The 18,371-nt window shown below is 40.7% G+C and overlaps 1 protein-coding gene across 9 annotated transcripts in view; it reads right to left on the bottom strand.

Moving 5' to 3' along the window:
• Positions 1 to 14,602, bottom strand: part of GALC (galactosylceramidase) — a 63,822-nt gene extending 49,220 nt beyond the window's left edge. For 7 of the 9 annotated variants that reach the window (XR_004677057.1, XM_034993022.1, XM_034993025.1 and 4 more), the window contains exons 1-4: positions 12,196 to 12,405; positions 4,038 to 4,106; positions 3,743 to 3,806; positions 1,858 to 1,971 (exon numbers count right to left, since the gene is read on the bottom strand). Coding sequence is in view for 8 of the 9 variants with exons in the window: in XM_034993022.1 (XP_034848913.1) it covers positions 1,858 to 1,971; positions 3,743 to 3,806; positions 4,038 to 4,106; positions 12,196 to 12,390 (442 nt within the window). In the remaining variant the exon portion in view is untranslated. Of the gene's footprint in view, positions 1 to 1,857; positions 1,972 to 3,742; positions 3,807 to 4,037; positions 4,480 to 12,195; positions 12,406 to 14,572 lie in introns of those variants that run through there. The other 2 variants (XM_034993027.1, XM_034993029.1) reach the window with 2 other exon arrangements.
• Between the last annotated feature and the right edge of the window lie 3,769 nt (positions 14,603 to 18,371).

Below are 18,371 nucleotides of genomic sequence, written 5' to 3'. Positions count from 1 at the left end.
TGTTAGAAACAAGGCAAAAGAAACCAAGAAGAACACAGGCTAAGCAAAAAGCCAATACAGATCTTCCCAAAGATTATATACTGTGCACAATTTCTCAAAATCCCTTGCAGTTTATGAACTCAGCAACTACTTACTGATCCCTAGAATCAGCTTCCATAATTCCAAATGCTCTTTCAAGAAAAAGAAATAAAAACACTCTTTCAAAGATCCTAACCAACAGAAAGAAATGTAACATACAATTTAACTTAACATGCCCACCACCTGCTATAGGGATATTTAATACTCACTTTCTTTCCTCTGAAGTCAAATCAAAGAATACTGAAAGGCTTATGCCTAATCATTCCTACAGGTTAAGTATAATACAAATTCCTCATTCACTAGTACAACTTCTTAAAACTTAAGGTTCCTTAAAATACTAATTAGTCAGATAATCAAATTCAGCAAAACTAGTTTGTCATCATATCAGTATAAATGCCAATGACTCAAGAGGAAAATATTTCTTTGTGGTATGATTTAGATCAAATAACCCACATCCTGCCAGCACCTTAATTACTGTTTTCAAGTAAGAAAATGAGAATAGTAGAGAAGCACTAATTACAATTCTAAATCCTAATTCTGTTATTAATATATCAAAATAAGCTCAACAGTTAAGTTCCTCAACTGTTAATATATATCACCAATCTAGTTCACCACTGAAAAAAATCAAAATGAACAAAAGAACAAAATGTTTATTTTTCTAAGCTCAGGAGGAATGCCTCATTGTGTATCCCATAAGAAATGTGACATTAAAATACTGGAACATTTTAGAACAATGAAATGCCAAATACATTCTAAAGGCCCAGCATGTGTAAGTCTTTGTTAGAACATGGTTCAGCGTGCCAGATTTTCTACATTTAAATGAGAACTGACCATGAAAGCAGCCCAATGCGTGAGTATGCGCTGAAGTCAATGATGCTTTTTTTTTTTACTGCTCCAAACATTTCTGGAATCTCTTGCAAAAGACCATTTTGAAAGAACACGCTAACCTCATTTTTTTAATTTAGAAAAACTTACGCTTGTCCTTTAATTTGATTGTTGAAAATGATTTTTAAAATAACCTGAAATCAAGCCTATAAAATGGATCTCACTGGTCTCACACAGACTGGATGTGGAAGCCTGTTTCAAAATATCAAATTCATCTCAAATGATGACTGCCATCACTGGGTATGTTTGCAATATCTTACAGGTCTCTGCATCGCTATATGAGAACTGTAAAATGAACACAGTAGTCCTATTTGAGAAATCCAATGATCCTGCTACTAGAACGTAAGCTCCACAAGGGTGGGAAGCGGGGGCTGGATTGCTCGGTATCTCCAATGCCTAGAACAGTGACCACCACGTTGCTGAGATTCAAAACAAACTTTTATGTGTACCTCTTTTAGAAATGGCGTCTACTACTGCATGTAATGCATAATTTTACAAATAGTTGGTATATACTACTGCACCTAATATATAATTTTCTAGAGAGTATTGCCCTTTTACAAATTTTGGTAAGAAATTTTGTTGAAGATAAGAGTTTAGCAATCACAAAAACAACCAGAATAGAATTAGGTCCTATACCTGATTTTACCATTTACTAATTACCTGGCCTTAAGTCAGTGGCATAACCTAAGTCTCTACTGCTTCTGTAAAATGGGAAGAGTAATGCCTCACTCCAGAAGTATTACATATAAAGAGCAGAAATAATATCTAAGGGCAAAGAAAGAATCAAGCCTGGCACATGCTTTGCTGCTAGTAGGATAATAGTGACTCCACATACAGAATTCAGAATTTGAAAGTTAAACAGACTGCAAAAGCATGGCAAACTTCGCTTCTTACCCATGAGTATAATATTAGGGTTCCGCTTCTTAGCTTCCTTCATTAACCACCACTCATATCCTCGGAAATAATTCTCATCTAACGCATAGTGCATGTGGGAGGGCTCGGTACCATCTGCATGGGAGAGAGCAAAAGAGAAAGGAAACCACTTCATGGTGTTTAATGATGTTTCATAGGGCCACTCTCCCCTATACATACACACATTTCAGAGGAGACATTTTCTGGTTCCAATCCTGATGTGGGACAAATAAGAATGATCTTATAAAACTTGAGGATGGATGATCAAAGCGTATTATTTCAGGTTTTTTCATTACTCTAAGTATCATAAAGGTCTTGAAAAACAAAACCACATCTTTCTATTATAAGCAGCGTTGAGAGAAGTGTTATCAATTCACGTAATTGAAAAGTCCTAGGACTACATTCTCCCAGGCTTTGGTCTGGTCTTTCTGGGGTTTTCAAATCCCCACATTCAACACATGAGTTCAGATCACCTCAACTTCCGGCTTCTCAATCCTAGATGTGAATCTCCGGGCTCCTAAGCCCCATTCTCATACCCCAGGCCTTGAGCCTATAACATGCCCTGTTACACCAAGACAACAGTGCTTTGAGAGAAAAAAGGAAAGAGTATACATCTGCATACCGCTCTATAAGAAAATTCTATCCTAACCTCCATGGTGTGACAAGGTAGGTAGCTGATATCAGTCCTCATATGTTACCACATTTCATAAACATCTGCCCATGTTAAGAAGGGCCTCACAAGGAGAGGGGTCTTGCCCTTTTCTTCTTAAACATCAGATTCACAAGAACTACCCACTCCCGTATCTCTACCTCTAATTTCACTTCAGCAAATGTAGATGGCCAACCATTACCAATCCTGCATAAGAGGAGTGGACAATAAAATACATGTCCTATTATGGTAGCTTGGAGGAAGTCTGTGTTACAGAGGTTTCTTTTGTTTTTGATTTTCATTCTTTTTTCTTTCAATATTAATTAAACACTAATATGACCACACAGACATATCTTTTTTTTTTTTTTAAAGATTTTATTTATTTATTTGAGAGAGAGAGAATGAGAGACAGAGAGCATGAGAGGGAGGAGGGTCAGAGGGAGAAGCAGACTCCCCGCCGAGCAGGGAGCCTGATGCGGGACTCGATCCTGGGACTCCAGGATCATGACCTGAGCCGAAGGCAGTCGCTTAACCAACTGAGCCACCCAGGCGCCCCAGACATATCTCTTTAACAAAAATTACTCCCAAGTCACCAACAGGAACACGCGTATACAGACAATACTATAAAGTTCACTATGATGGAATCTGGCCTGTTAGTAATAAGCTGCATTATCACTGAAAGAATTTCCTTCTTCCTGTACATTAACTGACTACATGGACTACACAAAGCCAATCAATAGGGTGATAATGAAGATTGAAAATTTAATGGTTAAAAATAATTTTGTTTTTAAAAGAGAAAAAAGCTGTACCTCTAAAATATTGATGACTTATATGTTTGCCACATGATTTTATTTACAGCTATTAACATTATAACATTTTACATGTTTTCCACATTAAGAGTTTTATTTTTTGAACTCAATAAAAATTTCAAACTGTCTCTATCCTCCCAGTGAATATAGTTTTTTTAAAAACTATGGGTTTGTTTACTACTGATTAATCCAACTATATAAGCAATCTAAAGTCCAAATGCTATTTTTATGAGAAAAAATGAGTATTTTGATATATTTTTAATAGAAAAAAGGAACAATAAGAAATAATCTATAAGCAATAATCAACATCAAAAATGTTCGTATCATTTATATTCTGATTTACAGCCCCTAAGTTTAAGTATAGACTAAAACGTTGAAGGAAATCAATCCCATTTCCCAAATCTCCTACCTGTTGTCTGCCCATCACCACCTATTTCGACTTTTAGAATATGCAAAGAGGCACCGAAGTTTGGCTGGGGAAGGAAGTAGGAGTATTAACACCGTGATTCACTGCATGAAGGGCAAAGCACATTAAGACAATTACAGATGAGAAAACCAATTTCAAATAAATAGCAACTTATTCCAAAAGCAATTTGCCATTCTTTTTTAAAGCTAAAATTGTGAAGGCGATCAATTCTACCGCTAAAATTCACCATAGCTTCAAAAATACCACAGATGCCATTAAGTAATTATTTTCTCATTACCTTAAAGAGATAATCCAATATTTGAGAACGATAGGGCTCTGGATAATTTACTAGAAGTCGGGAGGTTGCCTAAAAAAAAAAAGTTCAAAAGTATGAATAAATCAAATCCAATCACGAACATGTTTTCATAGTGCTGATGCACGCCACCCGGCAGGCCCATGTGGAAAAGTCATTTCCCAGGTTATTTGTTTACCTGCCTATATTTTAGCCATCTTTGGGCAAATAGGGCTGTTGTTTATCCAATAGCTAAAACTCAAGTTTTAAGCCACAGCAGTTTCTCTTCCACTGAGATGAGGGTTGGCTGGGAGGTAAGCTAACAAAGTCTATTGATGAACACCATGATTACAGACTTGTCTTGGGGACCTTAACTCAGAAAGTGGTTATTAGAAGAAATGAAACTTATGTTCTCTATCTTAAGACCATTTGTCAACTACAACATTGGGGGGCCAGGATGGAAAGGATAAATATCAGGTAATTTTCTCCTTCAACATCTTGCAAGAAATTATTACAAGCAGCAATGCTGAAAGGAATCACTACTCCCCCCTTCTTTACTAGAGATTTATAAGTGCTGTTACTATTAGGAATGACCATACAATGATCCCCAGGCCAAACTGTACTAAGGAAACCTCACACAAGACTGGCATCAGAATGCATGGAAAGAGAGAGGTGGAGGGTGCAGAGACCAACACTTGATCACAACTAACCCATGGCCGATGACTGCTTCAACAAAGAAATCACAAAACCAACGGTGGACCAATAATGTATCTTCTGGGGAGCAATATACACAAGAGGAATAAAAGAAATAGGTTTTAACATGAAACAGTGGCATGCCCCTAGGCTTGGAAGCCAGACAGGCCTTAGGTTCAAAAAACTGACACCAAGGGCAAGATACTTGACTTTTATGGGGCTCAGTGTTCCGTTTCATACTCTCATTTATGCTTCCACTGACGTTCTAGTGGCACCCTTATATCTATCTCCCTCACACCCACAATCTTCCCAGCCCCTGCCACTGAGACACAGACCCATGGAGCTACCCTCTCATCCCTTCAAGTTCAACACATCACCAATCAAACGTGGCACTTTTTCCTAAGTCTGTTCTTTCTCCTTTACTTATCTTAGTAAAGGACAACATCTGCCTAAACCATAAATTTAGGGTTACCCCTTCACCAATTCCCATCCATCTTTAGTCACCAAGACCTCCTTAGTATCTCTCAAATCCATCCCCTCACTTCAACCCTACCTCCTTCATCCAGGCCCCCCTCAATCGTTAGAATAGCCTAAATGGTCTCAGGGCCTCCCGTCTGCCTCCCTATATTCTATTCTCCACACTACTTGCCACATTAATCTTCCCAAAACACAACCATGAAAGTACTCTGTTTAAACCTGCCAAGACCTCCCCTCTGCCAAGAGCTTTCAGGATAAAGTTCAAATTGCTCAGTTTTATACCCAAATCTCTTTAACTATTTGGATCCTAACTCTGACACTTTACCCAGTACCACTCTCGCGCCTTCTATCTTGATATATCTAACTACTTTTTCTCTTTCTTCTGTCTGGAATGCATTCCACACCCTCATTTGGCCAACTTCAATGCATCCTCTTCAGGGAAGAACCTCTTCCTCTCCGCCCACTGGTTTGATGTAGGTAGTAGTAGTTTGATGTAGTCCTGTGGACTCCTCTGGCTTCAGGTCTACATCTCTACTGTAACTCTTCTAACCCTGCACCCTCCTCATTGCCATACTTCTCTGACTCACCTCTGAGTTCCTTGAGGACAGGGACTATGTCTTACTCAAGTTCATGTCCCCATTTATTCTCTTATTTAGTAAACATTTAATATCTTTTATGGTATTGTTTGTTCCACCGGCAAAGGCAACATAATACAGGACGCTTTGAGTCAGAAGGAGCCTACATCCCGATTGCAACATTTACAAGCTATGTGACCAAGGACAATCTGCTGTAAAGCAGGCCATCTTACTCCTTAGAACTCCTTCAGCTGTTCTAAGGCTGAAATAAGATGTATGTAAAGGACATAGTGCAGGAGCTGGCACACAGTAAGCTCTCAATAAATGACAGGCATTATACAAATTGTTTTTAAAAACACAGTCACTGTTTTCAAAGAGCTTACAGACTGGCAGAGGCTCAAATATTAAAGTAGGCACTCCTTAAGTGAATGAACCCTGCATATACACAATAACCCATCCTTGATCAAAGGGGAACAATTCTTTTGACCCTGAATTATGTCATTAGAACAGTGCATTTGGCTGTTTGCGGGTTATTTTGCGTCTATGCAATCCTATCCTTAACACAGAAAGTGCCAACTTTAAGCAAACACACCATATCACCATGCTATTGCAAGCCTATGTCATTCTCAGTACAAAAGCATTAGTCAATGGCAATAGTTCAGAGTAGTATAGCCAAATGTTGAAATGCACCATCAAGGAATAACAAATTGCAGTCACATTCCCTGGAAAAGGCCTGGGGCTGTTTCCAACCAGCCCAGGAAGAAGCCTTAGCACAAGAGGAGACACACCGTAAGTTACCAATAAATGGCAGATATTTTATACCCAAATACATTTTTCATGCAACTTCCTCCTTCCTAATCAATGAAACAGGATGATACTAACCAAAATAATCATGTGCCAGATGCCACCCTGAGCACTTTACATCTATCCTCATGATGCTCCCACCAGGTTTCAAGGTCTCCCCAGAAAGGAAACTGAGACACTGGGAGGTTAAGTAACCTGTCCGTGGCTGGACAGTGAATGACAGGGCCCAGAATGGACCCCTGACAATCTGCTCTTAAACGCACATTCTTAACTACTGCCCCATACTGCCTTCCCTATCAGACTGGAAGACCAAGTGAGAACTGCTATAAACTGTGCCACGTACCAGGGACTCCACATAGAAATCTAAAGTGATGGGCAAAGGTAGTGTTGCAACCATTTTCCTTCGATTAATATTAAGCTTCTAAGATGAGACACGCACTATACACAGGGACACTATCATATAGATAAGAGTATCCTACTCTGAGTATTGCAATATTCTCATTTTAATACTCTTAAACTGAGTTAATATAAATAACGAAGACTTCCATTTTTCAGTAAGTTCAAATACTGGATTTAATGCCACAAGTAAAGATACTAGAACAGATGGGTCCTCATTTCATGAAATACTGGCTATTGTAGGTTTAAACCACAAAAATGAAAAGAAGAATGACTGTAGTAAAAAACACACACATTGACCCATTAGTCCAGGTGACTCTGAAATATGCTCCAGCACCTATGAGGAAGGTTGCAACATCAGAAAATAAAAACATAAAAATCAAGAAGAATAAGTTGGGTTAAGGAAAAGGTTTGTCTGTCCCTCTCCAACACCCCCCTACCCCCCACCCCACACACACACACACAAAGTTGGAGAGATCAGCTAAAGACCAGGTCATCCATTCTAGTGTAAGCCACAATGATTGGGTTTTTTCTTTTTGTAAGGCAAATGTCTGACTTAAGCTTTGATTGCCAAGGCATCCACTCTTCAACAACAATTATGTTTTATGGTATGTGTACTTAAAACGTTACCCAAATCTTTTTGGTAACTTGAAACCTTAGAGTTTTGCCAAGTTCAATGATGGAAATTCATTAAATATATAGATCATTGCTAAACATTAAATATTGAAACATTACTGAACCACAGGTTTATCTACTTTTGGTTTCCTGTAACAGAGAAGCTAGATGTCTGGATCTGTTGGTAAACATGTCCTGTGCTATACTGAAAAACTTACTATGCACGTATTGCATGGAGCACTGGGTGTTATACACAAACAATTAATCATGGAACACTACATCAAAAGCTAATGATGTAATTATGGTGATTAACATAACATAATAAAAATTAATTAATTAATTTAAAGAGGCATATGCCTCTAGAAATTATGAAATGTATTCATAAATTTGTCAATATACAGAATGCTAGTAAAGAGCTCACAACTGCTTACTCACTAGTTTTCACTAGAAATTAAGCTTTCTAAGAGTCAAGAATTCTAACAATATATGTAATTAAAAGTACAAGAAATAAGAGAAACAACTTAGGCAAGGGAAATAGGATATAGTTTAGCTATGGTATAAGGTATGGATATGCATTTTGTTAAGGCAAATGAAAGTAATTTTGTCCTAAAGTAGACAAACTAAATGGATATAGAAAGTAGGAGAAAGAAAGAAAAAAAGAGAGCGAGAATTTTATCTTGTGTAGACAAGCTGGCTAAAAATGAAGTAATTTATTGTATTTTTTAAATAAATAGTGTACTTCTGAAAACTAAAGCTTAATTTTATTTTATCTGCTAAAAGGATAGTTTTCTTGGATTACTGGTCTGTTTCTGATAAGACTGTGCAAGGTTTTTATTTACCTTTTAAGTAATCTGCCTAGGAAATAAAGATTCTGTATTTTACCAAAATAATTTCCAGTATCTCAAGTTGTTTTTTATCATGTCTTTGATTACTTAAGAAAACAAGTCCTCTCTATTTAAAGAGCTAAAGTTCTTTTTTTTTTTTTAATAAACTATGTAGCTTTCTGTATTTGCCTATGAAGTCTTTAGCTATAATTTTGGTGAAAGTTTTTTAAATGGATAACTAGTATTTCAGAGCAATCTATGATCCAGTGTAATCAAGGGTTTCAAAATCTTTTGATATTTCTGACAAATTTCCCAGAATCAAATTCTAAATGAAGCCTTTTTCTTTTTTTTTAAAGATTTTATTTATTTATTTGACACAGAGAGAGAGCACAGGTAGGCAGAACAGCAGGCAGAGGGAGAGGGAGAAGCAGACTCCTTGCTAAGCAAGGAGCCCGATGTGGGGGCTCGATCCCAGGACCCTGGGATCATGACCTGAGCCCAAGGCAGACGCTTAACGACTGAGCCACCCAGGCGCCCCTAAATGAAGCCTTTTTAAACCTTGAACTAACTTTGGGATTTTCCATGGGGTCCCTGGAACATCTCAAATGATTTGTTCCTTCTCCTTATTAAAAGAGATGTTAAACTAATTAGGCTTATTTGATATGTTAAACTACATGGAAAGCATTATCAAATAAGTAATGAGAAACCCTCTTTAGATTAAATTTGTATGGATATGTGTGACTGATATAAATGTTCCAGAAATCATATGAAATTCCTAGACATCTGCTATGTCCTGATATGATGCTGTCACTTATAATTCTAGTTATTATCGTAGAATGTTATAGGTCACAGAAATAACCAAAGTTCCTTGCCAACTGCATTGTAATGAACTCCCATAGGTATTTAACGTGGCTATTTTTAAGCCTTTAAGTGTTCCCAGCAGCCTTACCAGGTGAATAATGGAGACCACTTATTGTGAGGCCCAAAAATATCAGGATATTTGGGGGACCTTGAGAAGAGAGGCATTCACTCAAATCTACAGTTATTATAGGTGAAGTACGAAGGCAAGTCCTTGGCTTGACTGCCCAGCCCTGAGAGACTTTTAGAGTCCAATCTGAGATTCCTTATGAAAAAAAATCCAGCAAAGCACACTTAGAAAAGCCTGGGTGGCTCATTCGTTAAGCGTCTACCTTCAGCTCAGGTCATGATCCAGGGTCCCGTGATGGAGCCCCGCATCGGGTTCCCTGCTCCGCAGGAAGCCTGCTTCTCCCTCTCCCACTCCCTCTGCTTGTGTTCCCTCTCTCACTATTTCTCTCTCTGTCAAATAAATAAATAAAATCTTTAAAAAAAAAAAAAAAGAAAGAAAGAAAAGCCTATTTGATCAGACCTACTTCATGAGATGGCCAAAGATGTTTAATTATTTCACAATATTACCCAAATCTTTGAACACATTCCTGAGTCCTAGGATCACTGACCTGGTTTCATGTCCCTTTAAGCTTGGGACAATGGCTACGGACTAGATTGCAGACTACTGTCTGTATAATTATTATAGAAGTGCTATATAGTCCTACTTAGATGTGTACTTTCTGGGTTACAACATGCCCTATCCCTGACTTTTAACCTATCAGGTATCCAGGGTCACCACTGACTAATGCCTCTGCATCAAGGTGGACTGTAGTATAAACCCTGACAGTTTTTTTTCTTTTTTGTAATGCAAGTGCCTGAGGGTATCCTCTTCAAAGAGGCATCCACTTCAAAGATGGCTGTTTCAAAGAATCACACTGCCGATCTAGATAAAGTGCCAGGCTCCCCCAGCTGGGACCCCAGCCTTCTTTGTTTTAAAGACCTTGGTTGATTTCAGTAACTGACCACAGAGGCTGCTTGATTTTTCTCTTCCTGCACTTTAAACTCCCCCTCTTAAGTTTCGAATTCACCAATGAGTGAGCCCGCAATAAAAGCAGGGCAGAACACTCAAGTTCCAGTGCTCTCTCTCTCTCTCTTCCCCTCTCCTCCCCCCGGCCCCCCACAACCTTACTGTGTGGTCCCAAGTGTGCCATGTGCTTGCCAGGATCTGTGAATAATAAACCTTTTTTTTTTAAGTTTCTTGATCGTTATTGCTGAGAACATCTTACAATCATAATAAGAACCATAAGGGCCAGTCCAGCCACAACACCAGCTATCAGTAGGCTGAGATCAGCACAAAACATCCATTCAGCAAGCAAGCAGTGGAGCTAGTTCTGAAATGCATCTGAATATACAAGCTCCATCTGACTCAACCCAACAAACAACCCATTTAAGAGTTAGGCCTTAACATCAAATAAAATTAACTCTAGTTGATTTGGGGTAAAATGGAAGGGAATAACACAAAGACAGGAAAAAGGTTACGGAGGGCATGTGATAGAAGCAAGTAAATTTTGTTAGAGCCAAAAAGAATCATGCTACTAAACCAAGCTCCCAGGCCTAGAGGCCACATGACAGCATGACCAGGAAATTCAGACAATTACCAGCTGTGCCCATACAATTTTACACAAAGCTGGAATGGCCCTCCTGTCTCCCTTCACGTAAATCTTAAGGAATGTCCAGGAAAATGAACTCATTCATCCCAACTGTCACAGCCAAGAGAGGACTAAGGCATGCCAGTTAAGTGCAGTTAGTATTCTGGATGGGATCCTGGAACAGAAAATAGGCATTAGGTAACTACTAAGGAAATATGAAGTACAGATTTTCATAAGTTATCAATACTGATCGTGACAAATGTACCATACCAATGCAGGATGCTGATAACAGAAAAATGGGTGCAGGGTGTATGAGAGCTCTGTATTCTCTTGGAAACTCTTCTGTATATCTAAAACTATTCTAAAATTAAGTTTCCTTAAAAGAAAAAGGTCTCTCACTACCCAGTATGAGAATCAATTGGTGTACTTGGTAAAATGCAGATTCTCAGGCCCCAATCCAGAACTACAGTCAGAATGGGGAGTGCATTTAAACAAGCATACCAGGTGATTCTTACACACCCTAAAGGTGGCGAACCACCTTGATGTTGATCCGATGTTTCCCCCTCCCTGTACACAAAAAGAGCCACCAAAGAGTCACAGAGGCACTGACCTTTCCGGTGGGCAACTCACCCCACCTTGGGCCTTGATGACTCCCAAGAAACACAGCCCCCCAACAGTAAACAACCTAGACTACCAGTTAATACTAGCATAGCCTGCCATTAAAAACAAACAACAACTAAAAAAAAACAAAAACAGACCCAGCCTGACCTCTTACCTTCCTACGGAGGCCCTGAGGCACCTGTCGCGCCTCCAAACAAAACGTACTGCGCACTGGCCCCTCTGAAGTTAGCCAATCGCACCCTACACTGTGGTCCAGGGCTTCCGACTCCCCGACCCTCAGTGGGGCAGCCCCTTGGGAGGAGAGATGCTCCCCGGCTCCCTGACCATTTCTGGAACGACCCTCAGGAATGCCCTCCCTGCGGCAAAGCGAGCCCAGGCTCCGTCGCCCGGGATGAGAGTACGAGCCCCAGCCTTGTCACTATCTACACCTGTCACGTATTCGGTGGACCTCCGCATCCTCCTCTTTTAAAACTAATGGCCTCTGTATGTTCATCTAAACGAGCAAGAGCCGCTTCCAACCCTGTAGGAGCACAGACCCCCGGCCCAGAAGCGCCCGCCGCGAGCGGAGTCGGGACCGGCGGGGGTCGACACGCGGGGCTGCGTCGCGGGGGCTTGTGGGGCGCCCCCCTGGCCACGCCCGCGCATCCTACCGCCTGCTGCTCACCCCGCCGCCGCTGACCGCGCCGATGCCATCGAACTCCCGGCCCAGCCCGTCGGAGTCGTCCAGCACGTACGCGCCGCCGGGCACCAGCAGCGCGCACAGCAGTAGGGGCACCGCGGTGCGGCCCGCCGAACCTGCGGCGGCCGTCATGGCTTTCACTCGGCGTTGCCGGGAAGCCTGGAGTAGGCGCTCGGCCATTGTGTGGGTCACATGATTCCCGCGCCCAGGGAGGCGGGTCCGGCCGCCGCCATGATGGGGAAGGGCAGAAGGCCGCTGACGCCGAAGCCGCCATCTTGAGTGAGGGCCACAGGTCGCCTACGCAGCCGCAGTAGTGTTGTGGAGTAGCCGAGCGAGCCTTTTCTGGTTGTGACCTTGTTGGGGTGGGGCCTTCAAGTGTACTCAGTTCCCTGCTTCTCTTCCGGCCTCATCCGCTGCAGCACGTTAACGCAGGGGATGTCCAAGGCCGCCTAGGGAACTCACCGTCTGAGAGCGCATCTACCACGTGCGGTCTGTGGCAAAGCAAGAAAAAATACCCAGCTCGCAGCCCCTAACTAGGTCCCAGTTCAGGCGTGGCCCTGGTTGAGTCACTTAGTTTTCTGAGCCTGAGTTTCCTTTTGTGTACGATGAAACAAGAGCAGCCACAGAGTTACTAATAAAGTCTGATAGTAGTCTGTTGTCTCTGGAAAATGGCTCTACTTTTAGAAATCTGAATCCAGCACTGAAATTCAAGGGCAGAGGCCAAGTCTTTATCCTCTTTGTACTTCCTAAATGCAGTGTCCAAACCACAGTAGGTACTCAATATGTATTAGTTGAATTGAACTTAAAAAAAGAAAAAAATCACTGTGGAAATGGTGCCTCAAATTACTGGGGTAAGTATGGAACTTTTAAAACATACGGAGGCATCTGGATAAGTATGTGGGGAACATGTGATTAAATGGAATACAGGGTAATAGGCCCTCAGTAAATATGAGCTGAATGCATTACACACTTGGCAAACGTTAGCTGTCAAGGTAACCACTGGTATATGGTCAAGGTAACCACTCTAGGTATTTAGCTTTCAGCTTCATCAATTACCCTACGTTGCCGGTTGACGTGGTTCCAGGCAGATAACCCTAAATTGGTAGGGAAGTTGTGTCATGGGATTTTGCCACGTTCAGCGTCAATCTGAGATTTCTGATTTTCTTGGTATCAGAGAAAATTGAAGAGACTGTGTAGCTGCCGAGAAAGCATTTCTGATCCCATAATCTCCCTTTGTAGACCCATGGAATTGGTTTTCAGTGTCTTCACAAGCCCTGGAGACCCCAAAATGTCAAAGAGAAGACCCAAAGGCTATAGGACACACAAGTCTTTATCTTCAGGGCCCTATTTGGAGTCAGATTGTTTTGCCCCATAACTACAAACCTAGACTTAAGTTTCAGGATCACAATTATACTAGGAAGAAAAGTATCTGTGCAGTCCCAAAAACGAAGTTGTCAGGCCCTTCTACTATCCCTTCGTTCTTAATGAACAATAGCTATGCTTGCTTTTTCTCCTCTTAAACTACTGTAGATCTATTTTGGTTTACCAAGAACAGTCCCAGCTTATGTCTATTGTTCTAGTATAATTATTAATAGTGCCCCTTTCACCCTCAAAAGTGTTCTGGCTTGGATGATAAGTTATATCCCTACAAATGGGCCACTTTTTCTTCCATTTCTTCTTTTTCCAGTACAGCACATGTCTGAACTCTACCTTCTTTACCACCACCATTCTATGATACAAGTCAGGAACTATGCAGGTTCCATAGATTTACCTTCCCAGAACTCACTCTGATCTATCCATTCTAATACAATATTTTAAGCTAGAATTTGAGTGCCAGTGGATGCAAGCCATAGATGATAAATCAAAGGAATGCTAAGCTCCCTACCAATTCTGAGATTTTGTATCTGTGATGTGTATATAACATAGGTGTAATAATGCAACTAGAAGGGAAATACCAGGGTGAAAATAGAAGAAAATACCATACACAAATTAATTGAGACGTTGAAACCAGTGCCCAGCATACATCATCCTGTAACACACCATTACACCAGTATTTGAAAGGCACACCACAAATATTTGTATACTTTGTGATCTCTGTAGAAGAGGAAACACAGAGTATTTAACAGAAAAAGTGTTCTCATCCCTAGAACATATCACTAGTTCTTATTAGTTCACATACCAAAGTAATTCCTTACACAGAAAATATCTCGTTTCAAATTTCTAATCTCTGTTCAGTAAACCATTAGAAAAGAAGTTTCTAATAAAAAGGCAATTAAATATAAGGAGGAAGAGAGATCCATGGATGGCTGGACAGAGGAGTCAGATTTGCTCAAGAGGTGAGATAAATCAAAATAGCAGTTACCAGACAAGTAATCATGTGTTCCGCTTCCCTTGCTCCTGTGGTTTGGGGCATGAGCTAAACAAGAAAATGAGTGCCTCTCAGTTCTCAAATTTCAGATGAGTTTTGAAAGTAAAGACTGTCTTTGTCTTAAAGGAACAGTGTTTTGGAGTAACAACTGCACTTCAGCCACCACAAATTTCTCATTTTTCCAAAGTGAAAAGTGTGATTAAAATCAGATGGTCTCTTGAGAAAGATGAGAGATCTTGCCTTTTAATGAAAAGTTACTAATAAAGTCTGATAGTAGTCTGTTGTCTCTAGAAAATGGCTCTACTTTTAGAAATCTGAATCCAGCACTCAAATTCAAGGGCAGAGGCCAAGTCTTTATCCTCTTTGTACTTTCTAAATGCAGTGTCCAAACCACAGTAGGTACTCAATATGTATTAGTTGAATTGAACTTAAAAAAAAAAAAATCACTGTGAAAATGGTGCCTCAAATTACTGGGGTAAGTATGGAACTTTTAAAACATATGGAGACATCTGGATAAGTATTTGGAAAAAGATCAAATTTTAGATCTATGCTTCACACCACACATAAACTGCAAATGGATAGAGCTCTAAATGTAAAATATGAAACCTTACATTTTCTAATATAAAACATGGGTAAATTCCTGTATAACTTGGGGGTCTAAATATGATTTAATATCTCAATGCAAAAAAAATAAGTTTAATTTTAAAAAATCACTGAATATGGGACAGTCAGTTAAGCATCTGCCTCTGGCTCAGGTCATGATCTCAGGGTCCTAGGATCTATGGAGCCCCAGTGGGGTCAGGCTCCCTGCTCAGTGGTAAGTCTGCTTCTCCCTCTCCCTCTGCCCACCCCCTCCAGCTTGTGCGCTCAAGTGCACACTCTCTCTCTGTCAAATAAAACCTTTAAAATTTTTTTTTTAAATAATAACAAATCACTGAATATAAGGGGATAAGGAAAAAGGATTATTTATAAAAGAATGTAGTAACATTTCTTAAAGTAGAATCTCCTGGGGCATAAAAGAATATAAAATATATTCTCTTCATGAACTATCCTGTAATATCTGCTGTTAATCTGATTTTTTTTTTTTACTTTGACGTACATGGCTTGATTGCAATTGTTAATAATGTCATTCTGTTCAGTGACTTCTAAAATATGTGTAGGAATTCTCTTAATTCAGGACTTTATATAAAGACAATAACAGTAGTTCAGAGGACAGAACCCACATAATGGAATAAATTATATATTGCTTACTAAACATTTTCTTAAGTAGAACTCAGATAAAAACTGCTATAGCTGAGAACAATGTGGTACAGTAGTTAGAATCAGCCCTGAAGTCCCAGCCTACTTTACCACTCTCCACGAAACTAAGACAATTCTGGGGGGGGAGACTGTTCCTGTCTTCATACTAATCTGAAATTGTTTTCCGTTTTTGTTATCTACAGTCATTCAAACCCATGCCCCGTGTGGCTGATTCCCCAGGGCGAGTCTTTGTAGAAGGCGGATTCCACACTCCTTCAGGAGTAAAGGAGGCAGATCATCCCTCTTCCTGCCCCCAGCAGCGAGGGTTCTGGCAGCGACCAGCCTCCCTCAGCCAGTTCCTTGAACCTGCGACTTTGATCGTGTAAGGGTAACTAGATGTATGGACAGCCAAGAAAGCACCCTGGAGCCATGTCAGAGTCCAGAGGAGGAGCAGGTACAGAGGCTCCATCAGAGGAGTCCCGAGCGCCTGGAACAGCAGGGTCAGAAGTGCCATCCTAACCTATGGCTCAGGCAGGGTGACCTGGACTGTCTTTCTGGTCCTCTGGCTCTGGCCCATTTCACAAGCCTGGTTCCACAGCTTCAGCAGCAATTCTGCGCCCTGTCCTGATTTCTAAGTCATTCGTTTGCTGCCCAAGTCAGCCACAGGTGGCGCTGTTGCCCTCAGCAAAGAACCATGACCAGTATACGAGGTGGCGATCCTGAGTGAAGGCAATCATCCAAAAGAATTCTCAGCCTGTGTCTGCATTCCCCACCGCCCCCCTGCAGCCCCACCCCTACCCGCCCGGCCTTAAAACACTGTCTTTGCCGGGGCGCCTGGGTGGCTCAGTTGGTTGGGCGGCTGCCTTCGGCTCAGGTCATGATCCTGGAGTCCAGGGATCGAGTCCGGCGTTGGGCTCCCTGCTTGGCGGGGAGTCTGCTTCTCCCTCTCCCACTCCCCCCTCTCATGCTCTCTCTATCTCATTGTCTCTCTCAGATGAATAAATAAAATCTTAAAAAAAAAAACAAAACACTGTCTTTGCCACCTCTCGTCCTTCCCTTGGTCATTGTGACTGTGTGGATTTGCTCAAATAAGAGAGCTCCAGGAAGTTTTGCTCTCCTCCTATGTTTCACCCTTGATATGTCTGTTCTTCTTTGGATTGTCAATACCTTTTCCTTCACTGCTGTCAGGGGAAGAATTTTAGAATCCACCTAATCCCAAATCCTAAGCATGAAGAAAATGACAGTGCAAGAGGTTTCCACCACTCAAAAGATTTTTTTAAACATCTAGTGCAACGCTGTCCAACAAATATAAGGCAAAGCACATGTGTAATTTGAAATTTTCTAGTACACATTTTTTTAAAAAGCAGATGAAATCAATTTTAATGGTATGTTTTATTTATTCCCAAATACCATGTATGACCAAATATGTAATCAATATAAAATATATTAACAAAATATTTTGTGTTCTTTTTTCATACTAAGTCTTCAAAAACCTAGAGTGTATTTTGCATGTACAGCACATCTCAGTTTGTATTAGCTACACTTCAAGTGCACAATGGCCACATGTGGTCAGCAGCTCCTGTATTGGACAGACCAGATCTAGTGGATGCTGGGTCCTGGGCTAGGCACACTCAGTAAATGTCTACCTCCGTGGCTAACGATGAGGCTGAAGAATATCCACTCTGCTAGAGCCACCATAACAAAATACAACAAAACAGTGGTTTAAACAACAGAAATTTACTTTCTCACAGTTCTCAAGTTCAAGGTCAAGGTGACAGGAGATTTGGTTTCTTCTCAGGCTTCTCTCCTTGGGTTGCAGGTGGCTACATCTCTCTGTATCCTCACATGATCTTTCCTCTGTGCTTGCAAGTCAATGGTGTCTCTTCATGGGCCCAAATCTCTTCTTATAAGGATACCAGTCAGATTGGACGAGGGCCCATGCTAACACTTTCATTGTAACTTAATCACCTCTTTAAAGGCCCTGTCTGCAAATACAGTCACATTCTGAGGCACTGGGTGTTGGGGCTTCAATACATAAATTTGAGAGGGACACAATTCAGCCCATACTGTCTCTAACCGTGGGTAAGTATCACCCCATTGCTCAACAATAACACACTATCGAGTATATGGTTGATCTCTGATCAATAAACTTACAACCAAAGTCATTAGGAGAATTTAGAATTTTCTTCATAAAACATAAATGTATACTTTGGTGTCCAAGGGAAAACTGTATGTTTTGAGAATTCACAACTGTGCACACAAAAGTCACATTAAGACTGGAAGGAGGAAATAATAGTTGCCCATTTCTTCTTATAGACTGTGTTAAAGATGATCACTTGCTCTTCCCAGGACACACCTGACAGGTGCTCTTTTGTATGATTTACCTCATGCTGTTGTGGTTTGGAAATATCCTTTCTTCCATATCTAAATGTCTAAAGTCTCGTTTTTAAAGATACATCTGAATGCTACCTCTTTATGTTTCCCTTGATTTATCTGTTTAAAGCAAACGTCCCTGCCTCTAATCTCTCATGCATCTTCTTTATAAGACTCTAAG

Source organism: Mirounga leonina, unplaced genomic scaffold (genome assembly GCF_011800145.1).
Source record: "Mirounga leonina isolate KUSES-001 unplaced genomic scaffold, KU_Mleo_1.0 Mir_82, whole genome shotgun sequence".
NCBI lineage: Eukaryota > Metazoa > Chordata > Mammalia > Carnivora > Phocidae > Mirounga > Mirounga leonina.
Note: the sequence above shows the minus strand (reverse complement) of the source record. Positions and strands in the feature narration are given on the sequence as shown.